This window comes from Molossus molossus, unplaced genomic scaffold (assembly GCF_014108415.1).
Source record: "Molossus molossus isolate mMolMol1 unplaced genomic scaffold, mMolMol1.p scaffold_m16_p_16, whole genome shotgun sequence".
NCBI classification, from domain to species: domain Eukaryota; kingdom Metazoa; phylum Chordata; class Mammalia; order Chiroptera; family Molossidae; genus Molossus; species Molossus molossus.
In genome coordinates this window covers 38,317,504-38,335,661 of record NW_023425351.1, presented here as the reverse complement: position 1 = coordinate 38,335,661, position 18,158 = coordinate 38,317,504, and the positions used below count along the sequence as shown (strand labels likewise).

The 18,158-nt window shown below is 37.2% G+C and overlaps 1 protein-coding gene across 7 annotated transcripts in view; it reads right to left on the bottom strand.

Annotated features, from left to right (window-relative positions):
• Window positions 1-18,158, bottom strand: part of DPY19L4 (dpy-19 like 4) — a 76,858-nt gene that overhangs the window by 46,142 nt on the left and 12,558 nt on the right. For 6 of the 7 annotated variants that reach the window (XM_036264038.1, XM_036264039.1, XM_036264036.1 and 3 more), the window contains exons 3-7: window positions 17,129-17,253; window positions 13,855-13,945; window positions 12,924-13,045; window positions 12,668-12,813; window positions 1,717-1,840 (exon numbers count right to left, since the gene is read on the bottom strand). In XM_036264038.1, the coding sequence (XP_036119931.1) occupies window positions 1,717-1,840; window positions 12,668-12,813; window positions 12,924-13,045; window positions 13,855-13,945; window positions 17,129-17,253 (608 nt within the window). The remainder of the gene's footprint in view (window positions 1-1,716; window positions 1,841-12,667; window positions 12,814-12,923; window positions 13,046-13,854; window positions 13,946-17,128; window positions 17,254-18,158) is intronic. The other variant, XM_036264042.1, reaches the window with a different exon arrangement.

Sequence of the window (18,158 nt, the reverse complement as noted above, 5' to 3'; positions counted from 1 at the left end):
CCTCTCTCCCCCGCTCTGGTTCTACCTGAATGCAAAAATGTCCTGGGGTGAAAAAAAAAATGTCCTCAGGTGAGAATTAAAAAAAAAAAGACCAACCAATGAATGCATAAGTGGAACAACAAATCAATGTTCCTCTCTCATGTTCCCTTCCTCTCTCTCTAAAATCAATAAATAATTTAAAAAAAAATTAAGTTATAATAAAAAAAATATTAGAAAGAATAAATATATAACACGGCAATGAAAAAAGATAGCAAAATATCAAATATAGTATAGAAGGGGAAAAGAAGTTTATACATTTCACTACCTTTTCAAAAACTCCTTCTTTTAAAATGAATAATAATGGCCCTGGCCGGTTTGGCTCAGCGGTTAAAGCATCAGCCTGTGGACCAGAGAGTCCTGGGTTCAGTTCCCACTAAGGACACGTACCTCAGTTGCAGTTCGTCCCTGGCCTTAGTTGGGGTCATGTGAGTGGCCAACACTCAATGTGTCTCTCTCACATCAATGTTTCTCTCTCTCTCTCTCTTCCTCCTTCTCTGCCTCCCACACTATCTGAAGATAAATGCAAAAATGTCCTCGGGTAAGGATAAAAATAAATAAATAAATAAATGTAAATAATAATAATTTTCTTTAAAAGATAATTAAATCAAATAAATAAATAAAAGATAATTAAATCATTTTTAGGCGACAAAAGTTTTGTTTTATTTCAAAATAATGGTATATAAAAGAAGTTCAGGCAGTTCATTTTGTTATAATAAACTCTTTTATTCAAAAATTGAAGATCTATTCTTCCCTAGGAGAAGGCTGCACAATGTAACAGGAGAACACTAAATCACAGACTCCCTAACAATTAAAGAAAATATTCTTGCTCAGAAAATTGTATAAACACAATAAAAGGGAACTTACAAATCTAAAATGTGTTAGTGTTATTTTACTTAAAAAGGAAATACTATAGTTATAAATAATAAAAGTTTCCTATGCTCAGAACATTTGTCATCACTGAAAGCAGGAGAGAACACAGTATATTTTTCTGAGATTTCAAAAAGAAACCATAAGTGTGTCTTATTTCCCAGCCAATCAGGTTCAATAGAAACCTTTCCAAGATTATTCTGAGACAGAGTCTGTAAGCTTCATCTGACTGCCAAATCAGTTTACAGCAACGACAACAAAAGAAAAAAAAATCAAAACTATCCGGCACAGTCTCCTGAAACTCACTAACCTACCTACACTTCAGTCATAGGAAACATAAAGGTAAACAGAAAAATATGCAGTGCTAGCATAGAAGTTAATATTGCTGTCATTTGTAGTCACTCTTTATATTTCATTAATATTTCTTTAAATTGTGATGACCAAAGGCCATCAGTGTTCTACAAGTGAGAGAAATGGTAAAATAACAATGAGATATTAATTTCTGAAATGATATTATTCATATACTTGTCAAGTAACTACACTAAAACAATGTAAAATCTACTTTCTCCTAAAAGTAATTTACTGTCAATCATATTGCAGAAAAACTGTTATTTATAACAAAACTACGTAACTATATCCTTTATTATGTAGTAACTAGGTTTCATTGAATTTAACTCAATATTATCTTTAAAATTATGTACTAGATTTGTAATATGTCAGAATCGTGAAAAATAAATTTTTATCTTACCCCCCAAAATTATTTGTATGGTTAATGAAAATAAATCACAACAACAAAAAATTGCATCTTACCTCTCCGTAAGTATTTAAATTGCTTTTCAAATAGCCTGTAAGTGCAGCAACTTGGCATGCAAAATACGGCAGTGCCCAGTTTTCTCTTAAAGGAATGGAGTATTCAATTCTTGTTGTATCTACCCTAAAATAAACCACAGATAAAGAGAAAAATAGCAAGACATTATATATATATATTTTTTATACCTCACCCGAGGATATTTTTCTACTTATTATCAGATAGAGTGGTAGGAAAGGAGAGAAACATCAATGTGAGAGAGACACATTGAGTGGGTGCCTCCCACACAACCCAATCAGGGATGGGGAGGAAGCACAACCGAGGTATGTGCCCTTGACCAGAACTGAACACATGACTCATTGGTTTGTGGGCAGATGCTCTAACCACTGAGCAAACTGGACAGGGTGCAAGACGTTATATTTGTGTAACACTACACTTTTCAAAGCACTTACGCACACATCTCATTGTTCTCCACAACAATCCTGTGACATAGGCACAGACAGAGCCAAACACTGCCCACACAGCATGTAGCAGTGTCTCACCCCCAGGAAGACTTAGAGCTGCTGTGCACTGCTTGATAAGTAGATGGTCCTCTGAGAGAATTTGAAAAAAGGCATCCTGGCAGACAGAGCCTCATGCTACATACAGCATAGCTCACTACAGAGTACACTGGATTTCAACCCAAACACTCCCTTCCCTTAACAAGATGGCTACCATTCTCTAGAGCACAATGTACACTACACATAATTAGCAGGCCTGACAGATGCAAGATTCTTTTCCCCCTTACATAAGAAATATAAAGTGTAGAGAGGTGATATGACAATCAAGTCATGTAACTAGTATGTAGCACAAATAGACTTACAATGTGTATCTTCTGATATCTAGTTTAATACTCTTTTCAATCAATAGGTTACCCAGAATTAACATTACAGGAGTCCCTTATGTGATATATCTAGAGACCTTTGAAATTCTCATAATCATAGATGCAGAATGTCTTTTTAACCTCTTCCTTAGTTTCTCAATCAATTTTCATAGAGAGCCTGTTTTCTCCTCTGGCAATCCTCACATCACGTGGAACTACCTTTCCAACAATCATTAAATTTAGATTTCATACTCTCAATGGTTATTTTCCACACACAAAAACAAAGATACTATTGTTTTAAAAACTTTCTTTAGCCCAGCTGGTGTGGCTCAGTGGACTGAGCATTGTTCCGTGGATTGGGAGGTTGGGGTACGATTCCCGAGTTGTGGGCTCGATCCCCAGTAGGGGCGTGCAGAAAGCAACTGATAGATGTATCTCTCTCACATTGATGTTTCTATCTCTCTCTCTCTTCCTCTCTCTCTAATATAATCAATAAAAACATTTAAAAAGTTAAACTTTCTGTAAACTGCTGCATAATTCTCCTAAGATGAACATGCTCACATGTAACTTAGTTCAATCAAATTTGGTATAGCCATACAATAATAGGACAGCAATTTTCAACCTTTTTCATCCTATGGCACACATAAGCTAATTACTAAAATTCTGTGGCACACCAAAAAACTTTTTTTTGCCAATCTGACAAAAAAAAAAAAAAAGGTGTAGTTTTGATTCATTCACACTGGATGGTTGTTGTGTTGACTGTTGTCATTCTTTTATTTATCAATCTAAGGAAAAAAAGGTCAGTGCACCTGACTAAACAGTCAGGTATTGCATGTTTTAAAAATTATTGCAGCCCAGCTGGTGTTGCTCAGGGCACTGAGCATCATCCTGTGCACCAAGAGGTTGCTGGTTCGATTGCCGGTCAGGGAACATGCCCAGGTTTCAAGCTCATTCCCAGTAGGGGGCATGCAGGAGGCAGCCAATGGATGTTTCTCTCTCATCGATGTTTCTCTCTCTCTCTCCCCTTCCTCTCGTTCTAAAATCAATAAAAACAGCCCGGGCCGATTTGGCTCAGCGGTTAGAGTGTCGGCCTGCGGTCCTGAGAGACCCGGGTTCGGTTCCCGCTAAGGGCACGTACCTTGGTTGCAGTTTGTCCCCGGCCCTGGTTGGTTGTGCGGGTGGCAGCCACTTGATGTGTTCCTTTCACATCGATGTTTCTCTCTCTCTCTCTCTCTCTGTTCCTCTCTCTCCCTCCCACTCTACCTGAACAAAAAATGGAAAAATGTCCTCGGGTGAGGATTAAAAAAAAATAAAATCAAAATAAAATCAATAAAAACATATATTTAAAAATAAATAAAAATAAAAATTGCAGCATACCCGTTGACAATCAATGTAATAGGATACTACTTATCAATAAAAAGAAATGAATTATTGATGCACCCAACATACATGAATCTTAAAATAATTACTGGCCTGGCCAGTATGGCTCAGTTGGGTGAGTGTCGTCCCATGCAGCAGGGGGCACAAAGAAACTTCTGGGGGTGATAGATGTTTATTATTTTGATTTTGTTGATGGTTTCACAAATATGTCTACATTTATCAAACTGTACACTTTAAATATGTATAGCTTATTCTATATCAATTATGCTTCAACAAAACTGTTAAAAAGCATTAGAAAACCTGTCTTCTATGAATATACAATTGAACATATATATCATATATATTTAAATCAGGATTACACATGAAGATTAAATAAAAGCTGTAAAAAGAATTTAGCACAGGGTGTAGAACCCAGTAATGGTATTAGATCTTGCTCTTTTATAATTCTTTTTGTTGTTGTTAACCTCACCTGAGCATATTTTTCAACTGATGTTTTGGATAGAAGGGAAGGGAGGGAGGGAGAGATAAACATCAATGTGAGAGACATATCGATTGGTTGCTTCCCATACAACCACGACCGGGGCCAGGAATCAAATCATTGACCCTTTGGTCAATGAGCCAACACTCTAAAAGCTGAGCCAAACTGGCCCCGGCTCTTTTAAAATTTTTTAATAAACTATTATTTATTTATTTATTTATTTATTTTGGTACATGCTCCTAGTGGGAACCGAACCCGGGACTCTCTGGTCCGCAGGCCGCCGCTCTAACCGCTGAGCCAAACCAGCCAGGGCAATAAACTATTTTTTACTAAAAAATATATTATTAGGAATTTTCCTTAATATATACATGTCAATATACTTCAAGAGCATTTAATGAATATGGCACACCATTGTATAAATCTATCAAAATCTAACCAATTTTTTACCCTGGCTGGTGTGGCTCAATTGGTTGAGCATCATCCCATGCACCAAAAGGTTGCTCGTTCAATTCCTGGTCAGGGCACATACATGAGTTGTGGGCTCAGTCCCCAGTAAGGGGTATGCAGGAGGCAGCAGATTGATGTTCCTCTCCCTCTCTCCCTTAGTCTCTCTAAAATCAATAAAAACATATTTTAAAAAAATCTAACCTTGCCTGGCCAGTGTGGCTCAGTGGTTGAGCATCAACGCATGCACCAGGTTGCCTGTTCAATTCCCAGTCAGGGTACATGCCCAGGTTGTGGGCCAACTCCCCAGTGAGGAGCATGCAAGAGGCGGCCAATTGATGTTCTCTTTCATCAATGTTTCTCTCTCTCTTTCCCCTTTGCCCTTCCTTTCTAAAAATCAATAAAAAAAAATTTTTTTTTTAATCTAACCAATTCCTCTGTTAAATACTTAACTTTGTTTGACTTTACCTATTACTAAGTTTTTAAATACTTGAACCAATGTTTTTGTATAGTAATCATTGGTTTCATTGTTTCCTTTAATCCATTTGGAATTTATTTTGGTATGAATGCAGTAAGTATTTCTTTTCCAAATTTGGTTGTTCTAATACTATTTATTGAATATCGTATATTCTAAAGGGCACCTATTTCATACATTATTATTTCTGAAAAATAGTTGCAAAAGTTAATTTTCTAAAAGACAAATGAGATACACGTCGTAGTCAGGAAGCAAGAATGAAGGATGACTGGTGTCAATTCAGGACTCTGCCAACCACTCCATCAGCCCAGAATTGGGAAACTTAACCTAGCAATCCCTGTTTCAAAGGCTCACTCACTGCTCCTAACCAACTCACAAATTAGTGCAGTGAAATCTTTAAAACTCTGCTCTAGAAACACTGTCTGGAGAAGGGACGAAGAGATCCTTCTCCTCTAGTCACTATAACACAAACTAAGTAGAATCTCTGCCAATTATTCTCTACCCCTGGACAAGCCTCCGCACTGCTACTTTCCTGAACACCTGTGCTACTCATTCTCTTTCCAGAAGGCTAACAGTAGGATCTGACAAAAGTAAATGAAACCCACTTTTTCTCCCCAGTGACAGAGTATAGCAGACAGCAGCACAAACCAGCAGTTCAAAATAATACTTGTTAGATCAAGTAGGGTTAATAGACCTGCAGATACATTCACAGAAATTGACATGTTCTGAGTTTAATTTTGTGTCTTCATTTTAAACAAACCATAGTATAAGCATACTCCGAATTACCTGGATGCCTATCTTATAACTCATTATTGCCAAAAGATTTCAGGACTCACTTCCATGTTTATATTAACAAAGCAGTTGGCAACACAGTACTACTTCAACTTGGATTAATCAGGAAAAAAAGAGAGACAACCTTATTACTAAATGCCACATTACCAAATAAAAATAATGTCCTTATCACTGCAGTAAAAAATGATTTTCTAGTGCATTGAACAAAGCAACATGATGAGAACTGAGTCATCTCACAGTATCCAACTGTGTAGGTTTCTCATATTCTTTCATTTTTTTTCCTTTATTGATTTTTTAGAGAGAGAAGAAGGGAGAGGGAGAGAGAGAGAGAAACATCGATGAGAGAAGAGAACATCGACTGGCCACCTCCTGCATGCCCCCCACTGGGGATGAGGCCCACAACCTGGGCATGTGCCCTGACCAGAAATCAAACCGGTGACCTCTTGATGCATGGGTCGATGCTCAACCACTGAACCACATCTGCTGGGCAGGTTTCTCATATTCAAAAGAATCTGCTGGCCCTGCCTGGTCTGGCTCAGCAGTTGAAGCATCGGCCTGCAGACCAGAGTCAAGGGATTGACTCTGGTCAAGGGCACATGCCTCAGTTGGAGTTCAATCCCCGGCCCTGGTCAGGGTTGTGTGGGAGGCAACCAATTGCTGCGTCTCTCATACATAAATGTCTCTCTCTCTCTCTCCCCCACCCCTTCCTTCCTCCCAGTCTATCTGAAAATCAGTGGAAAAATATCCTTGGGTGAGGAATTCATAAAATTAAATAAAAAGAACCTGCTGGACTGATACCATATTTACACTGACAGTAGAAATTTGGCTTTAGCAAAATACCATTTTTCACACTAAATTAATATTTTTAGTTAATATTTTATTGGTTTGTTATTTCACTATTAAATTGGTTTCAATAGTAGCACAAGTTTTTTTTTTTTTAAATAACTTTCTCTTTTTTTTTTAGTAGCAAAAGTGCTTTTAAGCATAAGGAGCTTTACCTAGTTTTATATTTAAGTAAAATTATAATTCAGCCCTGGCCAGTTTGGCTCAGCGGTTAGAGCATCGACCTGCGGTCCAGAGAGACCCGGGTTCGGTTCCCGCTAAGGGCATGTACTTCGGTTGCAGTTTGTCCCCGGCCCTGGTTGGGTTATGTGGGTGGCAGCCACTCGATGTGTCCCTTCCACGTCAATGTTTCTCTCTCTCTCTCACTCTATCTGAACAAAAAAGAAAAAATGTCCTTGGGTGAGGATAAAATTATAATTCAAATTATTTAAGACAACACATGAAATCCAATAGAAGTTTTAAATATACATGACTGAAGTCTGAGAAACACTGAGTTAGTTTACACATGTAAAACAGTTTGGCCTATCAAACTATATGTGAAAGTTGACAAACACCTATACAATATCAGTATAACTTCTAATGCCTGCATGTTTCCTTGCATTGATGTATTATAATTTACCTAACCATTCTCTTATATATAAGTGGTTTCCTATTTTCTCATATTATTACAAATAATACTATAATAAACAAGTTCAAATAATGAACTCTTCCCATCTGTTTTGGATGACTTCCTCGGAATAAAATAAAATTTCAAAAACGTACCACCTAAAATTGAAAAAACATAAAATTGGCAAAACATGAGTACGCCAATACCATCTTAACAAAACCAGCATCACGTTACCATTATTTTCTGTTAATTGTACCTCTAAGACATGTGCATTCATTGCATCTTACCTCTTTATCATTACTAATGTACACAGTTTTTTTTCTTTTTTTGCCAAAGATTAAATTTAATATAGACTTTTATCACATTGCTTCTCGGCCTTTTGGCTAAGATTAAGTGTGGACTTTTAATCATATATATTTTCTTTGTTTATCAAACATAAAGATGTTTCCACTAAAGTGATACCCAGGTATATATTTGTAGAGAAGATCAGTCGGGACCAAGGGCAAGTTCCATATTGTTTATATGTAAAACTTGACTCAGATTAGCTGTTTTGAAGACCAATCTGTTCAAAAGGAGTGATCTGCCTCTGACCACCATCCCCTACTGTCTGTACATGTTGTTTCCTGAAATTTCCTTGAATTTTCTGGTATGCCTACATCCTTTAATTTGAACAAATAGGAGCTAGTTTATAACTCTGCTTTCCCCTTCTTGGGTTAAGAAACAAGTTATACAAAATACCATTAAGAACACTATTAATGATGATAATATATAGAATAACTAAAATTGTTTTATACTTTTCCAGGCAATCATACATAAACTCTAAAGCTAATGAATAAAAAAGAGAACATATTTCATGGCATTAAAATTTATTTTGCAGTAAAGTTGACTTTTTAACAATGCAGGGTTGGGGCACAGATCCCACACTGTTGAAAATATACACGTATCTTTGACTCCCCAAAGACTTACGTTGTCCCTTGGCATCTGCAAGGAATTTGTTCCTAGAGACTGCCCCCCACCATGGATACCAAAATCCATGGATGCTTAAGTCATTTACATAAAATGGCATAAAACAATGCATACTGTTGGCCACCCACACCCATGGATTCTCAACAAAATACACTGTTTTCAATCCAAGGTTGGCTGAATCCATGGATGGAACACCTAGAATAGGCAGAGCTAACTGTACAGTTATGAAAAAAATCTATATATAAGTGGACCGTTGAAGTTCAAACCCTTGTTGTTCAAAGGTCAACTGTATAAAATATATACCAATAAAAAAAAAGGCAAAACACATTTTCCTTTTGTTTTTATTTTTTTAATGTATTCTTATTGTTGATAGTATTACAAATGTCCCCTATATGTCCCCCTTTCCTCCCTCTACCAGACTCCAGGACTTCACCATATTATTGTCTATGCCCATGGGCTATACATAAAAATTCTTTGGTTAATCTCTTCCCATCCCCACCAGCCCACTTCCCTCTAAGATCTGTCAGTCTGTTTCATGCATCCATGCCTCTGGACCTTTTTTTTTTTTTTTTATCCTCACCCGAGGACATTTTTTCTTTTTTCTTTTTGTTCAGATAGAGCGGGAGGGAGAGAGAGAGAGAAAGAAACATGGACGTGAAAAGTACACATTGAGTGGCTGCCACCCGTACGACCCAACCAGGGCTGGGGACAAACTGCAACCGAGGTACATGCACTTAGCGGGAACCGAGCCCGAGTCTCTCTGGACCGCAGGCCGATGCTCTAACTGCTGCACCAAACCAGCCAGGGCCTCTGGCCCTATTTTGTTCATTGTATTCCACATATAAGTTAGGTCATGTGACATTTGTCTTTCTTTAACTGACTTATTCCTCTTAGTATAACAGTCTCCAGGTCCATCCATGCTGTCGCAAAGGGTAACAGATGCTTTTTTATAGCCACATATTATTCCATTGTGTAAATATATCACAGCTTTTTCATACACTCATCTAGTGATGGGCACTTTGGCTGTTTCCAGATCTTAGCTTATGCTGTTATGACTATAGGGGTGCATATATTCTTTCTGATTGGTGTTTCAGGATTCTTAGGATATATTCCCAGAAGTGGGCTTGCTGGTTCCAATGACAGTTCCATTTTTAATTTTTTGAGGAAACTCCATACTGTTTTCCACAGTGGCTGCACCAGTCTGTATTCCCACCAGCAGTACACTAGGGTTCCCTTTTCCCCATCACCTCTCTAGCACTTGTTTGTTGATTTATTGATGGTAGCCATTCTGGCAGGTATGAGGTGATAACTCACTGTAGTTTTAATCTGCATCTCTCTGATTAGTGGCATTGAGCATTTTGTCTTATCTACTGGTCATCTACTTACTCTGGGTTTTTCTTGCTGTTCTCATTCTAATTCTTTAAGTTGTAGGGTTAGATAGCTTACTAGAAATTTTTCTTGTTTCTTGAGGCAGGCCTATAATGATATGAACTTCCCTCTCAGGACTGCTTTCACCATGTCCCACGGCTTTTGGGTTACTCATTTTCATTTGTTTCCAGGAAGTTTTTGATTTCTACCTTGATCTCATTGGTAACTCATGCATTGTTTAATAACATGCTATTTAGCCTCCATATGTTTGAATGTTTTGAGTTTTTTTTATTGTAGTTGATTTCTAATTTCATGCTGTGTGATCTGAGAAGATGCTTAATATTTCAATCTTCCTGAACTTGTAAAGACTTATTTTGTGTCCTTGCACATGGTCTCTCTTTGAGAATGTTCCATGTGCACTTAAAAAGAATGTATATTCTGTAGTTTCCAGATGAAATATTCTATAAATATCAATTAAATCCATCTGAACTAGTACATCATTTAAGATCACTTTCCTTGGTGACTTTTTGTCTGGAAGACCTATCCAGTGATGTAAGTCCTCAAGGAGTTTTCAGGTCTACTTAGGTGCTCATATATTGGGTGCATATATCTTTGCCAGGGTTATATCGATACTCTTGATGGATCAATCCACTTAGCATTATGTAGTGACTTTATTTGTCTCTTGTTATGGCCTTTATTTTGAAGTCTATTATGCCAGATATATGTATTGCTACCCTAGTTTTTTGTTTGTTTCCATTTGCATGGAAATTTTTTCCCAGCCTTTCACTTTCACCCTGTGTGTCTTTTGTTCTGAGGTGGGTCTCTTGTAGATAGTGTATACATGGGTCATGTTTTCTTTCTTTTTTAACTTATCTTTATTGCTGAATGCATTATAGATGTTCCTCTTTTTCCCCTATTGATCCCCTCCTCCCTGCTCCCGCCCCCTCCTATCTTTCCCCACGCTGTTGTCTGTGTCCATTGGTTATGCATATATGCATAGAAGTTCTTTGGTCTATTTCTTCCCACTCTCCTTCCATTCGACGTTTGTCAGCCTAACAATCAATTTGTACTTCTTAATCCTTTTACCTTTTTTATCCATTCCCCAAAACTCCCTCCCATCTGGCAACCAACAAAATATTCTCTATGAGTCTGTTTCTGTTCTGCTTGTTCATTTTGTTGAAGATTCAATTGTCGATAGATATGTATTTATTGCCATTTTATTGTTCATATTTTTGTTCTTCTTTTTCAAGAAGACCCTTCAACATTTCATATAATACTGGCTTGGTAGTGATGAACTCCTTTAGCTTTTCCTTGTCTGGGAAACTCTTTTTATGTCCATCAATTCTAAATGATAGCTTTGTAGGATAGAGTAATTTTGGTTGTATGTCCTCGCTTTTCATCACTTTGAGTATTTCTTCCCAGTCTTTTCTGACTGAAAGTTTCTTTTGAAAAATCAGCTGACAGCCCTGGCCAGTTTGGCACAGTGGTTAGAGTGTCGGCCCGCAGACCAGAGTCCCGGGTTTGGTTTCCGCTAAGGGCACGTACCTTGGTTGCAGTTTGTCCCCAGCCCTGGTTGGGGTCATGTGGGTGGCAACCAGTTGATACATCTCTCTCACGTTAATGTTTCTCTCTCTCTCTCTTCCTCCCTCTCTCCCTCCAGCTCTATCTGAAGATAAGTGCCAAAAAAAACAAGTGTCCTTGGGTGAGGATAAAAAAAAAAAATCAGCCCTGGCCAGTTTGGCTCAGCAGTTAGAGCATCGGCCTGCGGACCAGAGAGTCCCAGGATCGGTTTCTACTAGGGGAACATAGCAAAAAAGAAAAAAAAAAAAAATCAGCTGACACTCTAACCCTAACCCCAATCCTAACTCACAACTCTTTGGTCCACAGGCTGACACTCTAACCATTGAGCAAAACTCTCCAGGGCACCTCTTCCTTCTTTGTATGAAGCTTATGTCATCAATCATGAATAAAAGAAAAAAGAAGAAGTATATCCATATATGCCAATGTCACTATGTCTGAAAAAAAGAGATACACAAGGTAGTTGCATTATTTTCCAATTGCTGAATGACAAATGACCACAAATGTAGTGGCTTAAAACAGCACAGATTGCCCTGGCCATTGTGGCACAGTTGGCTGAGCGTCATCTCAAGAACCAAAAGGTTGCTGGTTCTATTCTAGGTCAGGGCACATGCCTGGGTTGTAGGCTCGAACCCTGTAGGGGGTATGCAGGAGGCAGTCAATCGATAGTCTACTCTCACATCAATGTTTTGCGCGTGCGCGCGCTCTCTCTCTCTCTCCCTTCTTCTATCTCTAAAAATCAATAAAAACTCTTTTGAAAAAACAAACAAACAAAAAACAGCACAGATTTATTAGGTCACAAACCCAGCAGAGTTTGGCTGGATTCTCTACTCAGAGGCTCCCTAAGCTAAAATCAAAGCATCAGCTAGGGCTGCAGTTCTCATCTGTATTTGTAGTGCTTTTATGAGCTCACTAGTTATTGGAATAAGTCATTTCCTCCTCACTTCAATTCAACAACGGAACAGCAAACCCTTCTCATCCTTCGAATTATCTCTGACTTCCCCTTCTGCATGAGTTGGAAAAATCTCTCTACTTCTTGGGTAATCTCTCTACCTTATGGAAAACAGTGCCATATAATATATGGGAATTGGGGTAGAGTATTTTTAGAACTGAGTACCACAGACACAAAAAGTTAAAAAACATAAAAACATCTTTCTTACCTGTTAATAATGAACCATGCAACAGTAAGCATTCCTGCTAGCCAGGTTCCACTCATAAGCCAACTTGTAACAAATAAAGCAGTAACATATATTCCTTGTAATCCAAAAACAATACCAATATAGAAATATACTGGCTCAATAATCTCCTAATTGAAAAAAATAGACACGATAATAGAATTATATTCAAGTAATTCTGAGGATTCAAAATTCAAGTATGTGAGATAGTAAATATTATAATTAAAAGAAAAACACATACGTTACTACCAGTTGCTTGATATAAAACACTGGCTATAAGTTCTGGATATAGAGACATTTGTTGCATTGCATTTATAGTCTTCAGAGATACAGTTTTGTTATTATGTGTCAGTTCATAAACACCTAAAACAGAACATTTTTCTCTAGGTTATTTATTCTGCTTTTACAATAACTAAAAATGTCATTCAGAAGTCATTAAATATTTTAAATTATCAAAAAAATTCAAAATAATACTGTGCCTCATTTTTCCAATTATTTTATTAAGTACAGGAAAGAGCAATAGCGCCCTGACCTGTCTTGCTTAGTGGTTAGAGCGTGGGCTCATGGACCAAAGAGTCACGGGTTCAATTCCCAGTCAAGGGCACGTACCTTGGTTGCAGAGTCAATCTCTGGCCCCGGTTGGGGTTATGCAGGAGGCAACCAATTGATTTGTCTCTCTCACATCAATGTTTATCTCTCTTTCTCTCTCCCTTTCTTCCTCCCACTGTATCTAAAAATCAATGGAAAAATAACCTTGGTGAGGAAGGAAGGAAGGCAGGAAGGAAGGAAGGAAGGAAGGAAGGAGAAGGAAGGAAGGAAGGAAGGAAGGAGCAATACCTATATTCTGAGACAAATCTCCACATTCAGAGCTCCTACACAGAAGAACAATATTTTATTAATTTATTTTTTAATTCTCATTCAAGGACATGCTTAGAGAGAGGAAGGGATGGGGAGGGACAGAGAGAGAAACATTGTTGTGAGAGAGAGAACATCAATCAATTCCGTCTACTCCCCAACTAGGGATCAAACTCGCAACCGAGGTATATGCCCTGACCGGAATCAACCCTTCAGTGCACAGGACGATGCTCAACCTACTGAGCCACACCACCTGGGCAACAATATTTCATTCTAGAAATATATTGTTATTAAAAATACAAATGTAGTTATCATACCTCTTTCAAATGAAGGTGCCTTTAACATATCTTTATAATAAGAGTAATAAATGGCACTGTCTCCCTGGAATGTGATTTCCCGTTCAAGCTCCTAAAAGAAAATATAACGATTATTCAGATACCAATATTATGCATAAGAAAATCTGGAAGTAAAACCAAATGAAGTGCCCTATGGACAGCAAAAATAATAAAGCAGATAATAAAATATAATGGATGAGGTGTTAGCAGTCCATAATAAAAAGAAGTTTAAGAAAGTATTTTCTATTGTTATTCCATGTCCCTATGTATCCAGAACAGCAAGCCATTAATTAGTACTGTTTTAGAGTAGCAGATTCTTAATCTTTGCTTTTCAAATAACCTTCCAAAAATTAGAAGTAAATCGTTTTTTAAAAATATGTTTTTCTAAAATTTTTTAAGGGAGAGAGAGAAACATTGATGGGCTACCTCCTTTACACACCCCAACTGGGGATTGAGCCCACAATCTGGCCATGTGCCCTGACCAGGAATCAACCCAACCAGTGACCTTTCAGTGCCTAGGAAGAAGCTCAACCAACTGAGCCACACTGGCCAGGCAGAAGTAAGTCTTAAAATTCAGAAAATTAGGCTATCTGTATAGAACCAAGAATATAGGTAGTCAAAAACATTAAGAAACCTTGTGTATTCCTGCCGAATCAGGCTTTGATAAATCTGTAATCTTTTGGAGAGGTCCAAGATGGTGGCAACATAGAAAGATGCTGAATTCCCATGAGCAAACTAATATACACATATGTAGAGAACTCTTACTCCTTCCTGTGAGGCAACTGAGGGCTGAATTAACAGCTTCTGAACAAGAGGAAGAGACGAAAAAAGAAGGCTAGGAAACCCTAGGTACTGGTGACTGCCACTGTTTACATCTCCACCTCCATTTCCATAGAGTGGGCAGGGGCTCTATCCAGGTGCTCTGGCCTACCTGCAAGGTCGCTGCAGAATGTTCCCAACCCACCACCCAAACCCATTTTGGCCTTGGACAAAGGGAGCGTTATTATACACATCTGCCTTTCCCACCTGGAGCTGCTCCTGCTCCGTAGGCTACTGCCCTGGACACCAAGAGCACCCGCTGAGTTTCTACTGGCCTGCCAAAGTAACAGTACCCACAGCCTGCACAGAGGCCGCTTCTACATAGGACCACTTGCCATTTGTGACAACATAGATGGACCCAGAGTACCATGCTAAGTGAATTAAGTCAGAGAAAGACAAATACCATATGATTTTGTTTATATGTGAAATCTAAAAAAAACCAAACCAAAACAAAAGAGAACCCACAGATAGAGAACAAGCAGCTGATGGTTGCCAAAGGAGAGGGGGTTGGGGGGATGGGAATTAACAAAATATCTTTTAAAATAAATTTTCTCATGCATAATATTTATAAAATGTGTATATAAACAAAAGCTATCAGAGCAGTTTCCCCAAAGTTTAATCAATAGAATTTCCTAAGATATAGATAGATGTTAACTAAAAAGAGTTCTACAGTTAAATAAATTGTGTGAAAGGCTCTATATTAAAGTAAGTTAAATGGGTTTATTGCAAGACTTCCCAGAGTTTTAATATATATTATGCACTGTGATTTTCCGTGAGGAAGACTTTCCCAAATATATTTGACCAGTGAACCCTTTTTTTCTCATTTAGACCATATTAATTTAAATAAATTTCCTTAAAATGATTTATGAATGAAAACAGATTTGTTTCTAAGATTTCAAAGATGTAAACTCTTAACCAGTACTTCTCAAATTTAATACGCATATGAAACTCCTAAAGATCTTATTAAAATGTAGACTTTGATTATAAAGTAGAGCTAAGAATATGCAATTCTGAAAAAGCTTCAAGATAATATAATGCCAATACTCCTGGCTCATGCACAATATTTTGAAAAACAAGGTTTTTCAAATGAAAACGCTCTCTATATTTTCTTTTTCTGTGTGTGTGTGTGTGTGTGTGTGTGTTATGTGTGTGTGAAAGAGAGAGAGAGAATGAGTCAAGCAAGTTTCATTCAGGTAGAAAAAAAGAGACCAGGGCACAGGTGCTTCTGTGAAGCAGTGAAAAATATGCGTCCAAGTGGAGGCAGGCCGACTCAAGAGTTGGGTCTCCCTCTGTATTTTCAAACCTCTCGTTGTTCTTAATGCTGCCTATACATGGAATTGCTTAGAAATATTTTGCTCAATACTGATCTCAGGCACTACACCCCCCTCCAAGCTCCACCTACAAATCTGTGAAAGAGATAATTTTTTGAAAGCTCCCAGATGATTCTATTGTACATCCAGTATTAAGAACCACTAATGTTGTGCAGATTAAGGAAACAAGATATGCTATAGTAATAGCTTTGGTCAAACCAATATAGGTAATTTTTCAGTTAAATGTTTTGGTGATACTAAGTAAATCAATGGTTTGAGAACAGCCCTGGCCAGTATGGCTCAGTTGGTTGGGCATCTTCCCATGCACTAAAATGTTGCTGGTTTGATTCCTGGTCAGGGCACATGGCAGCACTGCAGGCTAGCTGCCCAGTAGGGGGTGTACAGGAGGCAGCCCATCAATGTTTCTCACATTGATGTTTCTCTCTCTCTCTCCCTTTCTCTAAAAATCAATTGAAAATCTTAAAAACAAAAAAATTTGGGCTAAAACAAAACATCCAAACCCTTTAGAGTCAAGTCGTAAAGCCATGAACTTTGTCAACACATAATACAGATATATCTGATTATGAAAGTAAGTTGAAAACAAACTTATCAAAGGCCAAATGAATTATGAATTACAGTGACTAAAGAGTCTGTGGAATATGCATGAATTAAAACCAAACATTAAACATACTAATATGAGGCAACACCTTAGTAAATACTGTTATGCTTGTTAATCATTTCCCCCCCCCAAAAACATTCGAATCCTGTAATCTAAAAATATATTTTGATGCTGAAATTTCCACAGATTGTTTCTGAGAACTACAATGCTGAGTAAACTCCTTATCATTCCACTGCCACCAAAAGTCCCTGATAAATTAATTGCATGAAGTAGAGTATCTTCATAGTTGTTATTCTATGGCCTTAAAGTATATTCTATTAAAAATTTCAAGGCTGATACTATGAGTATTCTCAAAATAGCCTTTATACCATTTTGTTTCTAATGGCTATAAATAAGAGAACACTTGTCATACCTATCACACCAGTTTAGCTCCCTGGAAAAGCAAATTACTTAAATTAATATTATATATTAAAGTAACTCTCATATTCTCAAAAGTCTTTCTTCTTACCTGCCTGTTGGAAAACCAGAATTTCCGTTCATGGTACGCTGACAAATAGAGAGCATACATCATACCACTAGTAACTGCTGCAAGACAGCCAATGAAAATCTTTGCAAAGCGCTGAAATAATACATCTGAAAAAGCATATTAAAAGTAATCAGATGTAGATGATATTTATACTTATGAACTTCTATTAAAAAAAAAATCAAAAGGTACTATGTACCCTTGATATGATGCAAGGAAAATGGCATTCTAACTCTGTGGTCTGCCTCCCAAAAACCCACTGTCCCAGTCTAATCCTGAGAAAAACAGCAGACAAATTTCAACAAACAACCTACAATATACATGACCAATACTTCTCAAAATTGTCAAGCTCCTCAAAAACAAGGAGAGCATGAGAAACTGTCACAGCCAAGAGGGATATAAAGAGACATGACAACTAAATATGTGTCCTGGAGGGGATCTGGGAACAGAAAGAGAACATTAGGTAAAACCCAAAGAAATCTAAATAAAATGTGGACTTTAGTTTAAAATAATGTATCAATAGTGATTCATTAATTGTAACAAATGTACCACACTAATATTAAATAATAATAATGAAAACTCTGTGTGTGTGGTGGTGGGGGTGGGTTGTAACATGGGAATTCTGTACTATCTGCTCATTTCTTCTATAAATTGAACATATTTTAAAAATTAAAGCATATTAATTTTTAAAAAGGAGTAAATAGAATGTACTACTAAATATCTAAAGAAAAAATAGGTTCATTTAGAATTACTATTGACATTTTTTTCTTATCCAAGAATTATTTTCTTTATTGAGGAATAATTTACATAGTATAAACTACAGCCATTTAAAATGTATATATAATTCAATGCCTTTTGATGATTATGTATTTAAAACATAATATACAACTGTTATGTATATATAACAACTTCTTGATGAAATAACATAAAACACATTTGGATTTTCTACAAACATGATGATTTAGTCCTGCTACAGCTACTAAGATTATGTATAAACATGGGCTTAAGGGCCCAA